The sequence below is a fragment of the Peromyscus californicus genome, unplaced genomic scaffold, assembly GCF_007827085.1.
Source record: "Peromyscus californicus insignis strain IS unplaced genomic scaffold, ASM782708v3 Scaffold_23__1_contigs__length_62951481, whole genome shotgun sequence".
NCBI classification, from domain to species: Eukaryota; Metazoa; Chordata; class Mammalia; order Rodentia; family Cricetidae; genus Peromyscus; species Peromyscus californicus.
The window spans coordinates 37,080,273-37,096,247 of record NW_026294534.1 but is presented as its reverse complement, the minus strand read 5'-3'; the positions used below and the strand labels follow the sequence as shown (position 1 = coordinate 37,096,247).

Here is a 15,975-nt window from a genome sequence, read left to right as displayed (position 1 = left end):
AGAGAACTATCTTTAAAGAGATAGAAGCTCTGCTTACCCTAGTTTAATCATTGGGTGCTCTCCATATAATTACATGCTAACAAGTACTTGCTGATATGAGACTGGGGGCTTACACTGTAGTGTCGGCACTGACTGTTTCTTAGCCAGATTATTCGGTAGGCATGTTAGGATCAGAAAAAAAATGAGATAGCACATAGTACCCATAACAGTACTCATACACTGATTGAAATCTTATGCAGTAAGGATTTTGTTAGCATTAACACTGCTTTGTATTGTTTTCCAATTGTCTGACATACAACATGTCATCTTCAGGCTAGGTTATGAATTATATGACAATCAGCAGTATTTTACCTTTTTCTACTGCTTATAGAAAATGAAAGACATTACTACTGTTTAATAGATCATAATGACAGGAATGGTTCTTTAAATTCCAAATGATGGTTGTAAAACCATAGAAATGCCATTCAATCAGACTCCAAGAATGAATTTTAAAATAATTTCTCCAAAACTTTTTTGGAGTAAAGTTGTATTTTTTTAAATTATGTCTATTTAAGGCAAAGAACGTTGCTTTCTTATACATACACATTATAAAATGAACACAGTTATGCTAGTCAACATATCATCTCAGTTACCACTTGTGTATGTTGTGTGTGAAAATTATAGTCTACTCCACTGTCTACCAGGTTTCAGGTATGCAAGCTAAGAAAGTTCTAGATACCGAATATGCAGTAGTGATGACAGGTGATATTCTGCTTTATGTCTGTCTATGTACTTCCTTTAAACACTTTCCCAGAAGCATTCTTGGAAAAATTAATCCCGTCCATCTTTTGATACAAACACTGAATGCATGTTAACCATCCCTGCAGATGGAGAGGAGAATGGTTGATTGTTTTGAAAGTGGTGAAGCAAGGACTCTGAGAGGTCAATAAAAAGGAACAAGTGTCCAAAAGCCACGGAAACGGAGACAAGGCCTCTCCCATTTTCCCCAGCCGGAGTCCTGTGAGTTACAGTCAGCTTTCTGTCTGCTATGGAAGGGTAAGCACAGGAAGAGGAGAATAGCAGTAAGTGAATTATAAGCTGTTCCAGAGTTTAGTGCAAGGTTCCGGTCAACCAGCAGATTCATAGTTTTCACTGGATGTTTTTTAAGATCTGAAACTTCGAAGTTTATGATACATTACTGTAGCTTTAAAAATAATATATTGATAGGGGAACTTGGAAGTAGAAAAACTATGTCTACTTTATTATCTACTTATCTGTACTTTTCAGATAAAACCCCTACACACACACACACACACATACACACACACACACACACCCCTTAAAAAGCAAAATGAAAAAAAACAAACCAGTAAATTAATTTCACTTAAGTTGTAGACTCTTTTCATGAATATTTGGGGGAACCTTATTTCATCCCTAACCGTTTCAAGTACGCTTCTGCCTTTTTTACCTGAAGGGAAAAAAGCGACCTGACATACAATTAGAAAATGAACTAATCTCACTAGACATTACAGCTAAACAGTATGTAGGTATCCTTACTCAGCTAACTCTTCTGCTAAGACTATTTTTGTTTCTCTGAGGAAAAAGGATCCAGATCACGTTCAAATGATATCCACCCATCCATCCATCATTTAACAAGGACATTTCAAAATTCATGACGTGTAAACTTGGTCACTGTTCTGGAAATAGTCTTGGTGTTAGAGTCCCATGAAGCAAGCACCCCCTCTGCTGAACAAAACTGTACCTTACCAGTCACATGTGCATCCTCTCTCCTCTTTCTATCCCTCCTCCTTTCCTTACTGTTGCTGGGGACAGGACATGTAACAACACTTTAGTATCGTCTATACTCACTTGATATTTATCTGGATATAATAGTTAATGAAAGGAATGCTAATATCTGCCCAGTGAAAGAGATACTAGGGATCTTGAAATTTAGTAGGCCATTATTAACCATTTGCTTTTCATTCAAGGGCTCCTGTTACAGTCTTCACACCTTCTCTGCACAGTTCTTTACAGTCTTGATTTAAGACCATACAGCTTCTGAAGTGTCAACAAGTTAATATAAATATTGGGACATAAATGTTTTAGTAATCATGCCCATTAACCACCTGATTTTTCTCTATTATCAGTGACAGGACAAACCAGGAGATAGAAATAACAGTCTATAAATCAATGGACTTTGTTTGTACTTATACCAGCCAAAGAAATAACTATTGATGCACGTGTCGTGTGTGTGTGTGTGTGTGTGTGTGTGTGTGTGTGTGTGTGTGTGTGAATGTGTATGCGCGCTTCCATTACAGCCATCTAGCAAACAGACTAAAATGTGTATTAGCTCAGACTGAAGAAAAATGAGAGCCAACATGGCTCTATTAGAGAAGAACTGGGGAACAGGCGAGATGGCATTTGCCACAAAGACTGATGACCTGAGCTTGATCCCTGGAACCTACATGGTAGAAGGAAAGAATTGACTCGTTATCCCCTGCCCTCACATCCACGGGTGTGTGTGTGTGTGTGTGTGTGTGTGTAAACAGAAAAATAAGGGTTTGGTTATAAAATAAACATATGAAAACAAATAACAGAAGTAACCAGTTAGGAAACATGAAAACTATATGTAATAGCACAAAAATAAAAGTTTGAAGAAAAGTGCAAAATCTCACTACTGTGGGTTACAGGAAGGCTCAAATGAAGGGAAAGGCTGCATTTCTGACAGCAAGGTACTACTTTAAGAGTACTGAGCCAGGCCGGTGGCACATGCCTTTAATCCCAACACTCAGGAGGCAGAGCCAGGCAGATCTCTGGGAGTTCGAGGCCACCCAGTCTACAAAGCGAGATCCAGGACAGGCACCAAAACTACAGGGAGAAATCCTGTCTCGAAAAAACAAAACAACAACAACAAAAAACAAACAAACAAACAAAACCCAAAAACTAAAACCAACCAACCAAACTAACAAACAAAAAAAGAGTACTGAACTGGGACAGAGCTCAGTCAGGAGCAATGCACTTTCCTAGCTGTACAAGTTCAATCCTCAGTACTGCAAAACAAAAAGTAGTCAATATAAAACATTCTCTGATTAAAATGTAAATCAACAAACACAAAGTATTTTATTAAGAAAAATGTTTCATTATTAGGAATAAATGCAAAACAAGTGTAAAAAAGTTATAAGACGGTATGAAAATAGTTTTAAGAATGAAGAGTTCAATTGGGAAGATTAGCTTTCTTCACAGTAACATAATAAATTATGTAAGTTTTTCTGTTTAGTTTTAAGTTACTTGTTTTCAGTCTGTATCAATTAATCTTTCATTTCAGAGCAGCATTGTTCAAAGCTATTAGCCATATGTGGCTATATATCCTTGAATGTAGCTAATCCTAAGATATGGGTACTTTATGTATAAAATACACAAGCTTCAAAGAATATGTATATGTGTGTGTGTGTGTGTGTGTGTGTGTGTGTGTGTGTGTGTATATATATATATATATATATATATATATATATGTGCCGGGCGATGGTAGTGCACGCTTTTAATCCCAGCACTTGGGAGGCAGAGGCAGGCGCATCTTCATGAGTTCGAGGCCAGCCTGGTCTACAGAGTGAGATACAGGAAAGGTGCAGAGCTACACAGAGAAACCCTGTCTCAAAAAACCAAAAAAAAGTAAAAATATCTCATCATTAATGCTGATTACGTGCTGAGATGGCAGGATTTTGTGGGCTGGGGATGGAGCTCTGACAGTTCAGTGGCAGCATTTGCAAGCCCTGCATTTGACCTCCAGAACCAATAAATGAACAAACAAATTAAATAAAAGAAGAAATGGCAATATCATATATAGTCAGTTAAACAAAACATTTTTTTAAAAAGAATTTATAATTGTTTTGATGTGTAGCAAGTTATTATCAACTGGAGAAAAATATTTGTTTACATATATATGTAAATTATAATGTTTATTTTAAGGATAAAATATTGGCAGTTCCCATTGCTATTAAAGTTTCGTTCCTGGAAGAATAATGAAAGCTGTAAATGGAAGCTGCTGACAGTCTTCATCTAGCGTATATTCATATGAATATGATGCATATTCAGACACTAATGGACTGAGACTGTTCCAGCTTGTAAGTCCAGGACCTTTAAAAAGCTAAACAGAGCAGAAGTACACACCTGCATTGCCTACACACACAGCAAAAGTACACACCTGCATTGCCTGCACACACAGCAGAAGTACACACCTGTATTGCCTGCACACACAGCAGAAGTACACACCTGCACTGCCTGCACACACAGCAGAAGTACACACCTGCATTGCCTGCACACACAGCAGAAGTACACACCTGCATTGCCTGCACACACAGCAGAAGTACACACCTGCATTGCCTGTACACACAGAAGTACACACCTGTATTGCCTGCACACACAGCAGAAGTACACACCTGCATTGCCTGCACACACAGCAGAAGTACATACCTGCATTGCCTGTACACACAGAAGTACACACCTGCATTGCCTGCACACACAGAAGTACACACCTGCATTGCCTGCACACACAGCAGAAGTACACACCTGCATTGCCTGCACACACACAGAAGTACACACCTGCATTGCCTGCACACACAGCAGAAGTACACACCTGCATTGCCTGCACACACAGCAGAAGTACACACCTGCATTGCCTGCACACACAGCAGAAGTACACACCTGAATTGTCTGCACACACAGAAGTACACACCTGCATTGCCTGCACACACAGAAGTACACACCTGCATTGCCTGCACACACAGCAGAAGTATACACCTGCATTGCCTGCACACACAGAAGTACACACCTGAATTGCCTGCACACACAGAAGTACACACCTGCATTGCCTGCACACACAGAAGTACACACCTGCATTGCCTGCACACACAGCAGAAGTACACACCTGCATTGCCTGCACACACAGCAGAAGTACACACCTGCATTGCCTGCACACACAGCAGAAGTACACACCTGTATTGCCTGCACACAGCAGAAGTACACACCTGCATTGCCTGCACACACAGCAAAAGTACACACCTGCATTGTCTGGACTGGGAAGGAGGCATCCAGAGGATGGGGAGTTTAAAGTCAGCTTGGGTTATACAGTGAGACCCTATCTCAAAATGAAAACAAAACAAGAAACCAAACACAGAATTACTAGTACATGGTCCAGCAATTCCATAAACACTTAAAGAAATGAGCAGAGACTTGAATAGACAGTTTCATGTCAGTGCTCGCTATGGAATTACCCACAACAGCCAATACAGAAACTATACTTAGAGTATCCATCAGCAAAGGGAATAATCAGAATGCTATATACCTACAATGGACTATTATTCAGTTTTAAAAGCTGCTCTTGCAGAGGACCTGGGTTTGCTCCTTGACACCCTCATACCGGCTCACAATCATCTAACCTATTTGGATCACCTATTTCAGGGATCCAATGCTCTCTTCTAATTTCCATGGCCACCAGGCATGCATGAGATGCACATACATACATGCAGGCAAAACCTCCTGAGACACATAAAATAAATCAATCTTATTTTTTTAAGTTTTGATACATGCTCCAATATGGATAAATTTTGAAACCATATTTAATAAAATAAGCTAGTTACAAAAATATTGCATGTATCCACTCATATGCAATACCTAAAATTGCCAAATTCATAAAGACAGAAAATGGTTCAAGGCCTAGAGGGAAATAGGAATGGAGAAATCTTATAGTAAAAACAAGATAGTAAAACTCAGTGAATTGTACCCTTAAAGTAGATATTGTATACAAATTATATTTAAATTAAAGCTGTTTTTAAAACAACCCAAGATGGATAAGCTAACCCTGAATCTGGGCTCTGCTACCTGCTAACTGCTTGACCTGAGGGAGTTCCCTGTGCCCTACTCAGTATCTCACTCTCTCTCACGCCATACCGTCTCATACCATGAGGAGTAAATGACCTAACATCTGTCAAAAGAGGCCTTTAACTGTCAATTAAAAGAGGCTTCAGAGACAAATGGACACTCGAAAACAGAAAATAAACACTAATGTCTACAACATTAGTAATTCACCATTTTCACAAAATCTGAATCAAACACCGTTAACATGACGTGCAGAAAGGCACTGTGCAGCTAGCTCCTCACACACAAACTCATTTCAATTACTTTATTGGTACCTACCCTTTGCTATGTGTGGGATAACTCTTTGGAAGTGTGTAAGACTATCCAAAGTGTGGGATAGTGCTAGTAATAAGCACATAGAATCTGTTACCAGGCCAGGTTCATAGAGGTTTAAACAGAAGCACACTGGTAATGAAGCATAATGAGGGTCAATTTTGGAACTGCCTTAATTTTAACAGCTTTTTACATTCATTTTAGTTTGAACTTACAGACTTACAGGTCTAATTTTAGTTTATGATTTCTATTTAAGAGACTACCTAGGTTTAAGGTTTGGGCTCAGGTATTCCCTTTGGGTAGTTATTTAATCCGGTTAGGTTTTAGGTTTTTCATGTCTGTGATACTTTTTAAAAATGACTACCTCAAAGATTTGTCAAGATTCAATAAGCTAATATGTGGAGGAGATTTAGACCAAAGCCTAGTGTTCAGTAAGGTCAATATATAGCAATTACTATGAGCTGAACTTTACTGAAGAAAATGATATGCTATAATAGTTTAAATGAGAAATTTTCAAGTTTTATGTATATATGTATTCTTTAAAATATCAAAGTAACAATATAATTCATAATTGTGAATGTTGCACTCATTTCAAGTTGAGTACCAAATTTGACCTAGTCTAGATTACTTATCTTTTAAAAATAAATCATACATAATTTCCAGGATATGATGAGGTAAAGCCGAGTTAGCTAGTGACTGAATACATTGCATCTGGCTCCTAGGAAACATTTCCTGAAACTGTATAGTGATTTAGCTAACCTAATCAGTACTATGAAACTTTCAGTATTTTCTTTTTCTTTTTTCTTTTGTTTTTTTGAGACAGGGTTTCTCTGTGTAACAGCCTTGGCTGTCCCAGAACTCACTGTAGACCAGGCTGGCCTCGAGCTCACAAAATTTTGCCTGCCTCTGCCTCCCTCAGTATTTCCTTTCAATGAGCCCTTAATATACACTCTGCCAGCTAAGAAACAGACATGGTTAACTTCTAGACTCACAACTTACCACAGTTTATACCACATACATCTATGTACATTTTTGTAAGTAAACTTGAAAAGTTGGCTATACTGGGATTTCCAATAAGTTGTATTTACAAGTCAGTACAAAAGCAATTTTTTTAATGACTAAAAGGTGTGTTACTTACCAAATTTTCTCTTTCAATCCTTTGCTGTTCCCTCTGTCTGTTGAGGGCACTATGATATAACTTAGGGGGATGGCCAAGAGATCTTCCGGGAATTGTACTTTTACTTCCTGGTTTTTCAGCCTGTCTCGACAGTTCTTTCAAAAGCCTCTGATTTTCCCGATCGATCTGCCTCACCTCCTCTCTTGTGAAGGAGTAGTTTTTCCTGGGCATTACTGCAGGCTGATCAAAGTGATGTTTCTGTGGTCCCTTTTTATCTAATTGCAGAAAAGCTACAGAAGTAAACAGAAAAGAAAGTGGCTAAACAAAATAGCTATGATGGTACACATTTCTTAAAAATAGCAACTAAATTGACAGAAGGTATGAAATGAGCTAATGACTTCTTTGTGTAGGAAAAAGACTGGATGCAGCTTAGAGTCTTATGTTCCTGGGTCCTTTGGGCATAGAAGCTCATGCAAACGGGGATTCATGTATGTATGGGAGTGACACTAGTTCTTAGGCAGGTAATTCACAAAACATACTCCTGCCACGTCTACTGTTGTCCTAGAGCAGTTTGAATAGCTAGGGACTCTAGGAACCTCTGGGTTGAGTGCACTGATAAAATAATTTAGGTACACTTTTTGTTAATGGGAGGGCATGATTCAACAGTAACAACAGACGTTCTTGGCAATGACTAAGGGAAGAAATGGCAAAAATAAATCCAGACCAGTCTAGAATTAACAACTTAATCTGGAAGTATTACACCACGAAAGCCATGGGTTTTAATACTGTTAAAGTATTTCTGCTATGAATGCCGAACACTAAGCATAAGCCAAAACGAACACATTATATTAAAGATATTTCAGGCCAAGAAAAAAATTGCACACTATGATTACAAAATGATTTTTGTTGAGGTGGTGGTGGGAACTGAACCCAGGGTCTTGTCCATTATAGGTAAGCATGGTACTACTGAGCTATGTCCTCTGCCTGAAAAGAACTTTTAGCAGCATGCTTAAAAATTGTTACAAACCTTTTCAGTAAGCATAACTATTACTACCTACTTGTGAAAAGCTTCTAAAACCACTTGGTGAATGTTTCTACTTGAGCATATTCTAAAGTAGTAATATATTTGATCAGGTTAACAATGTAGTTTTGGTTTTATAATATTTTTAAGATTAAAAACCCCTACTATTCCGTGTGTGCATGGCCATATTTGTCAGGGTGCATGCCAGTGTGCATATGGAGGACAGAGCCAACCCTGTGGACCTGGCTCTCTCCTTCCACCTTTCCGTATATTCCAGGGACTGAACTCAGGTTTTCAGCCTTGTGCAGCAATTGCCTGACAATGTCTACTTGCCATCTCCACAGCCCTTAAAACAATATTTTTTTAAGTAGTACTATTGGACTATATGCTATTCCTTTTTACATTTCTAGTCTAACATCTTGTTCTGTTAGACACAGTGCTGTAAAGGGAAGAGGTATTTTTAACCCCCATTTACAATGAGTTTAACCCAATCATTTGGGCAAGTGAGCAGCAAAGCAGTAATTTTACTTATGTTTATACCACAGACTCCAAAGACTACTGAAGATTGTAGGAACAAACAAACAAAACAGATACATAGTAGCTTCCTCAAGAAAAATCAAGGAATTAATGGTCGAGAATTAATCAATGGTAGTTGAAAACCACACCAAGTAAATGACAAAACTTGAATGAGTAGATGTTTTGAAGGATACACATACAAGCCAGGCGGTGGTGGTGCACTTTTAATCCCAGCACTCGGAAGGCAGAGCCAGGAGAATCTCTGTGAGTTCGAGGCCAGCCTGGGCTACAGCGTGAGATCCAGGACAGGCTCCAAAGAGGTTTCTAGATTTAGCTATATATGAAATTCTTTAGAAGCTCATTCTAAAGGAAATTAAATTACATTTCCTAACGACACTTTAGCTCATTAAACAATCAAGCAACAGCCTCCAAAGGGCAGCATTTAAGCTCTCTTCCACTGAACACAGCAAACAAAACAGATACCTATTTACTATTGATAGTAGGTATTACTATGCCATTTTAAAAAGTGACTCTATGCTAACTGGCATCAAATATATACTCCAATTCTTTCAAATAAAATCTAAAAATAAGTTTTAACAAACTTAAAGGACTATAGATACATTTATATTGCTGTAACTACCTAAACATTTATTTACAAATACTGTTTTCTCTGGAAGTTTCCTTCCTGAAGCAATGCCACACGAACTCTTGACATCTATTTCAACCCGTAACCAGAAAGAGCCACTTCTGGCATCCTTTACCCCCCTTCCGAGTACCAGTTTGACTCTGGCCGCTACTGGAAACAGAACACTTTAAGATGTGTATGTGACGCGCCACCAGGGGAGATGTCATAAAGGCAACATTGTCTCCACTCCCACAGTGTTAGTTCTTTAAAAACCCTTCCAGGGGGCTGGAGGGGAGCGCTTGCTAGCAAAGCTTGGGGTTCGATTCCTGGCTTCTCACAAAACCGCGTGGGAATGGGGTACACAGGTGTAGTGTAATCTGATTCTAGCACTGGAGGTGGAGGCAGAAGAATCAGTAGTTCAAAGCCATTCTCAGGTACATAGTGAGTTCCCCGCTAGTCTGGAATACATGAACCCATCTCCAAATAACAAAATAAAAATCTGTTCTGTAGACAGCCATAATCTCCATAGAAAAACACGCTATAGTTACTTTATATAGCTGATTTAAAAAAAAGATTTCTTTTTAAAAGCCAACAATAATATCTAAATTTACAGATTTCTTATTTGCCTTCATAATTAAAACCTTGTTAGATGAGAAATTCTGTGACATTCTTTGGTGTTCCCCTCCTTCGAATTTCTGTAGGCTTCGTACAGCTCTGACCAACAGAGTACTGTCAAAATGGTATGTGACAAGCTTTAATTTATTTTAGATACAAATTTTTAAAGATTCATTTTACTTTTATTTTTTAGATTTTATTTTATGTGTATGGGTGTTATGCCTGCATGTATGCCTGTGTACTACATTCATGCCTGGTATCCTGGGAGGCTTGAAGAGGGTGTCAGATTCCCTGGAACTGGACTCACAGATGGCTGTGAGCTGCTATACAGGTGCTAGGAATCAAACCCAGGTACTCATAAAGAGCAGCCAGTACCCTTAGGCATTGAGTCCTCTCTCTAGCCCCCAAGATCATTTTATTTTTATTTATGCGTATGTGTCTGTGTATCTGCCACATGCATGCAGATGCCCATAAAGTCCAGTAGAGGTGTAACAGTCCCTGGAGGTGTAGTTACAGGTAGGCAGTGAGCTCCCTGATATGAGACCTGGGCCCAACATGTGACTTTCAAGGCTAGGGGCTCGGACATACATGCGAGTGTGTGCATGAGCGGGCACACACGCGCGTGCACACATGCACATGCCTTTTGTTTGCAGGAATACTTGTGCCTGGAGCCTGGAGGCATACATGCCTGATAGTAACTTGAGAATGCCATATGCATTTGAGACCACAGACCAGTCAAAGGAAGCCACATACAGGAACTTACATCCTATCATTGAAATCATCTGAGGTCGCTGCTTTATATAACTTATCAGAGCAATAGTAACTACTACAAAATTTAGTACAAGGAAATGGAACACTACCATGACAAACCTAAAATTCACAGCTCTAGGTCTGGAACCTGATGGCAGTTAGAGCTGGAAGAGCCTGGAAAAAAATTGGGCGAGCTGGAGAGGTGGCTCAGTGGTTCAGAGCATTTGCTGCTTCTGCAGAGGATTAGAGTTGGTTACCAGCTCTGTAGGCTCACAATGACCTCTAACTCCAGTTTCAGGGGCTCCACCACCCTCTTCTGGCCTCCTCTGAGATTTGCATGCACATGTTGCACAAACACACATGCAAGCAAAACTCATACACATAAAACAAATCTAGGGGTTGGGGATTTAGCTCAGTGGTAGAGCACTTGCCTAGCAAGCGCAAGGCCCTGGGTTCGGTCCTCAGCTCCAGAAAAAAAAAAAAATCTAAAAAACAAAAGGTTGATGATGAAGTCTGACAGAATGAACTAGCTGACTGTTTAGCACCACTGTTATGGGGACAAGGAAAATGGCAAAAATTCCTGCTGGTGGATTTCAGCTAAGAATTTCAAGCAGGACACTGAAAACACAATGATTTATATTATCCATAGTAAGACAGGATAGAGAAATATGATCGAAAACCAAGAATTGATCAGCTTTCCAAGAAAATATAGAGGAATGTAAGACCCAGGGTTTACAGGTTTAGAATAAACAACTACTCCTCCCTTATGTCCCCAATGGAAGAGTTCAAAGTACTCAAGAGCTTTCTCACTGAACCACACACACCTGAGGAACCCCGCCTGAACCTGGACCATTGGAAAATGGAAATGCATTCTGTATACAGGAGAAACAAACAGTAGCGAAGAGATTTTAAAGCTATTTCTATAAATTAATTGACATTTACCCCATTAACGGTAGGCTCTAGGTTGATGATACATCTCAGAAGGTAAGGGTACTTGTCTAGTATGCCTGAAACCCTAGTTTCATGGTTAGCACCACATACTACTTGGCATGATAGTATATGCCTGTACTCCTAGCACTCAGGAGGCAGAGGTAAGAAGACAGTCAGTCAAGGCCATCCTCAGCTAAAAGCCTGGGTTATATGAGACCCTGTCTTAAGAAACAAAAAACAAAAAGACATGGTCTATATCCCACCACTTTAAATTTGGGAAGTTTATAACCATTTCCACCAACACAAGAAATAGTGGTGCATGCCTATAATCCTAGCAACTGGGCAGCAGAGACAGGAGAATCACTACAAGTTCAAAGCTAGCCTGGACCTATAGCAAGTTTTAGGCCAGTCAAATCTCATACCAAGACTGTATCCAAAAGAAATCAACCAAGCACAAAGGATGCTTACGTGACTCTGAAAGCTAAGTCGCAGGGCTCTGAGATTTCTGTATTATTTTCTGGAACACGCTTCTGGGAGCCCTGAGTACCATGTAAGAAGTCTAATTATCCTTGAAGAAGCTGGACCTTTGTGAGGAGACCAAGCCACAGAGAGACTAGAATGGGCTCTCTGGCTAGCACTTCTAAACTTCTGCTGGGTCCAAGTCCAGGTACCTGACATGTGGGTCAATAAGCACTCGGGCAACTCTGTCCCAAGGCACTGAGTCACTCGACCGTTGAGTCTCTCGAGTCTACAAGTGCTGGGTAATCTGTTCTGTAGCAATGCTTACTGCTCATTTTACCCTTTTTTTAAACATATGTATATCAGAGACAGTACCTGTGGATCAAGTGCAGCCCACATGCACAGTTAACACTTAAAAATACTTTCTGGTAATTTGGTCTGATTTTTAATCTTCCTTGGTAGCTTGATCTTTATCAATTTATTATCCAGTTCTGTTTTGCTTTTATTATATACATATAATTTGCTAATATTATATCTATTACTATACCAGTACCATACCTTTTTAGTGTACTTGGCTTATGTATAATATAAATGTACAATATATGTATAATATAAATGTACAATATAAAACACCTCGCTTTGTCCCCTGTAGCACTTTTCACAACTTGAAATCTATTTTTATACTAATAGGGCTGATGCTTCTATTTCCTCCTTTTAAAGGAGACACACCAGACATCACATCTTTTTTAAATTTCTATTTTTGTTCTTCCTAATACTACTAAATACCTTTTCGGATTTTGTTGATTTATTCTCTCCCAGTATAACTGGTATTTAAAGGGTACCTACAGTTAGCATAACAGAAACTATCAAAGAACTAGTGTTTTCCCTTTTTTACTGTAGTAAAATAGACAAAATCCAAAATTCACCATCCTATTTTTAGATGTACTTACTGTTCAATGATACTACAATTCATTCTCTATAACGCTGTATGTTGGAACCCAAAACTTATAATCATAAAAAAGCCAACTAAACAAACAAAAAAACCTCACCAATCTGTCCTCCTTTTCTTAAACCCTGGAAATGACAATTGTGTCTCCATGATTTTGATTAGGACCCTTACATAAATGGAATCACACAAGAGTTGTCTCTATGTATGTGCTCATGCACCTGCAGATGTGTGTGTGTGTGTAGGCTAAAGGTCATTCTGGAGTCTCAATAAATGATTAGGGGCTGTGCACATTGGTTTTTTTGAGACAGGATCTCTCGCTGAGACCTGGAGCTCAATGATTCAGGCTCAGCTGGCTGGCCTGTGAGCCCCAGGAACCTCCTGGTTCTCTCTCTCCCCCAAAGCTGGAATTACACCAGCACACAGCACCATGGCTGCCTTTCTAGATGGCTGGGAGAGCTGGAACTCAGGCCCTTCCTCAGAAGGGCTTTACCGAGCTGTCTCTTCAGTCTCCAGTGTCTTTTCCAGATTTCTTTCACTTAGCATAATGTTCTCCAGCCTCACCCACACTGTAGCATAGACCAGATCATTCTTCCTTTTTAAGACTGAGTAATAGTCTTGATTTAACTTTTGAACACAACCACAACGTCTTCTAAGCTAAAATAATTTACTTACATTGTTTGGTCTCTCTTCCTACAGCTTTTATGAAGTGCACCCCACCCTCTTTTTCTCCTTTCTTTAAAAAGTTAAAAAATTATCTTCTCAAAAATTTTCTCCAAACTTCAGAATACAATGACTACTACAGTAATAAATTGTAATTCCATTTTCCTAGGAGTTCTTAAACTTTTTGATTTTGGGGCCTAAACGTTGAGACACCCAAATGTCTCCATGGGTTACATCTCCCAATATTTAATATGTAAAAACCCAATAGTACAAAAGAAAAAAAAAACCTAAGCCATTTACCCACCCTCTGTCAGTAACAATACACTGATTACACGTCAACCTAACATCTCTATTAGCAGCAGGGTCGTGAGATGGCACAGAGGGCAAAGGCCCGTGCTGTTGAGTCTGACAAGTCAAGTTTGGTCCACAGGACCCACGTGGTAGAAGGAGTGAACTGACTGTCACAGATTTTCCTCTGACCTCCACTCACATGCTCTGGCACATTTGTGCTCCCGGATACACACGTGCATGTGCATGTGGTGGTATTGTGTTCCCCAAAATATTGTGTATCCTAATAAATTTATCTGGGGTCAGAGAACAGACAGCCACTAGATACAGAGGCTAGAAAATGGTGGCACTCACACCTTTAATCCTAGCATTCCAGAGACAGAAATCCCTCTGGATCTCTGTGAGTTCAAGGCCGCATTGGAAACAGCCAGGCATGGTGACTCACGCCTTTAATCCCAGAAAGCAGCCTTTAATCCCAGGCAGTGGTGGAAGAAAGCAGAAAGGTTTATAAGGCGTGAGGACCAGAAACTAGAAGCATTTTGCCTGGTTAAGCATTTTGCCTGGTTAAGCATTCAGGCTTTCGAGTACAGTTCAGCTGAGAGCCATTGGGATGAGGACACAGAAGCTTCCAGTCTGAGGAAACAAGATCAGCTGAGAAGTTGGCCAGGTGAGGTTAGCTGTGGCTTGTTCTGTCTCTCTGATCTTCCAGTATTCAACCCAATACCTGGCTCAGGTTTGATTTTATTAATAAGAACTTTTAAGATTCATGCTACATGTGCACACATACTAAATACGTAAATAGAATTTAATTCCTTTTTAATAAAAAATGTGTGTGGACGAGCTGAACAGCTTTGTCCATTTTTAAAAGCCTAGCTTAGCAGAAGACAGCTGGTTTCTTTTTGCTGCTTCTGCACTGTGTACTGTCATTGTTGAAGAACCCCTCAAAGACTCCACTGATTCTATGCAGCAGAGAATGCAAAAAGCAAGTCAAGGTTACTTTTATTAGTTACAATACCTTTGTCCTCAGAGCTCTCTAAAATCATTGGCCTCCTTAAAGAAAATCAGTTCTCAGTGTTAGATTTATCATAGTGATAGGGCCTCTCTGCTGCCGTCAGCTTTTCTCAAATGTTTGATGTGTTTGGTATCAACAATGCCAACCTGCCCGTAAAGATGAGATCAGACTGTATGTAGTGCCAGGCAGGGCATGCTGCAGGCTGATCACCTCAGCACAGGCCTCCTCTCTCACTACTGGGGTCTGTAAAGCATTTTCCCTTAATCCCCTCCATAATATCCACATAGGTACCTTAGTGAGAACACTATAACCAGTTTCTTCATTTATCAGTGCTCCCTTACTCTCACTTTTTCCTCTTACATTTTTCTTCTCAAAAGTGGAGATAAAATTTAAGACTGTAAATTTCTAAAATGTCTTTACTTTGCCCTTTCAGAGTCCTTCGAAAGTGATCCAAATTTATATATATATGAAGTATGAAATGTATCTTTAATCCATTCAACTCCTTAAATGCTTACCAAACATACCAGACTCATGATAGAACCTTGTATCAAAATGTGTTTACTGCTCCATTTTCTAAGTCCCTCAATGCCTAGTCAAGGATTTCTAGTTCAAGGTTAAATATCTAATTCCAGTTGGTCTTTGGACATTGTGGGGAATGGGAATTCCCCAAGTTAACCTCCTCATAGAGCTAAGAGGCTGAAATTGTACTAATCTTTCAAGGTCTGTTAAAATTATGTTTCTAGTACCAGGCTGCATAGATATATCTATTAGTTCTCAGTGACCATTGATATATCTCTTAGTTCTTCATCTAGACTGGACTCTAGCAATTTCTATCAACTACCACATCCTGTAGTTACTGTTTAGTTCA

General features: G+C 39.4%; 1 protein-coding gene across 5 annotated transcripts in view; it reads right to left on the bottom strand.

Moving 5' to 3' along the window:
* The window catches only part of Cfap97 (cilia and flagella associated protein 97), a 52,114-nt gene that overhangs the window by 7,384 nt on the left and 28,755 nt on the right, over positions 1-15,975 (bottom strand). The window contains exon 3 of one of the 5 annotated variants that reach the window (XM_052752220.1): positions 7,304-7,572. The exons of the other annotated variants lie outside the window; for them this stretch is intronic. Within the exon in view, the coding sequence (XP_052608180.1) occupies positions 7,304-7,572 (269 nt within the window). The remainder of the gene's footprint in view (positions 1-7,303; positions 7,573-15,975) is intronic. 5 annotated transcript variants of the gene reach the window in all.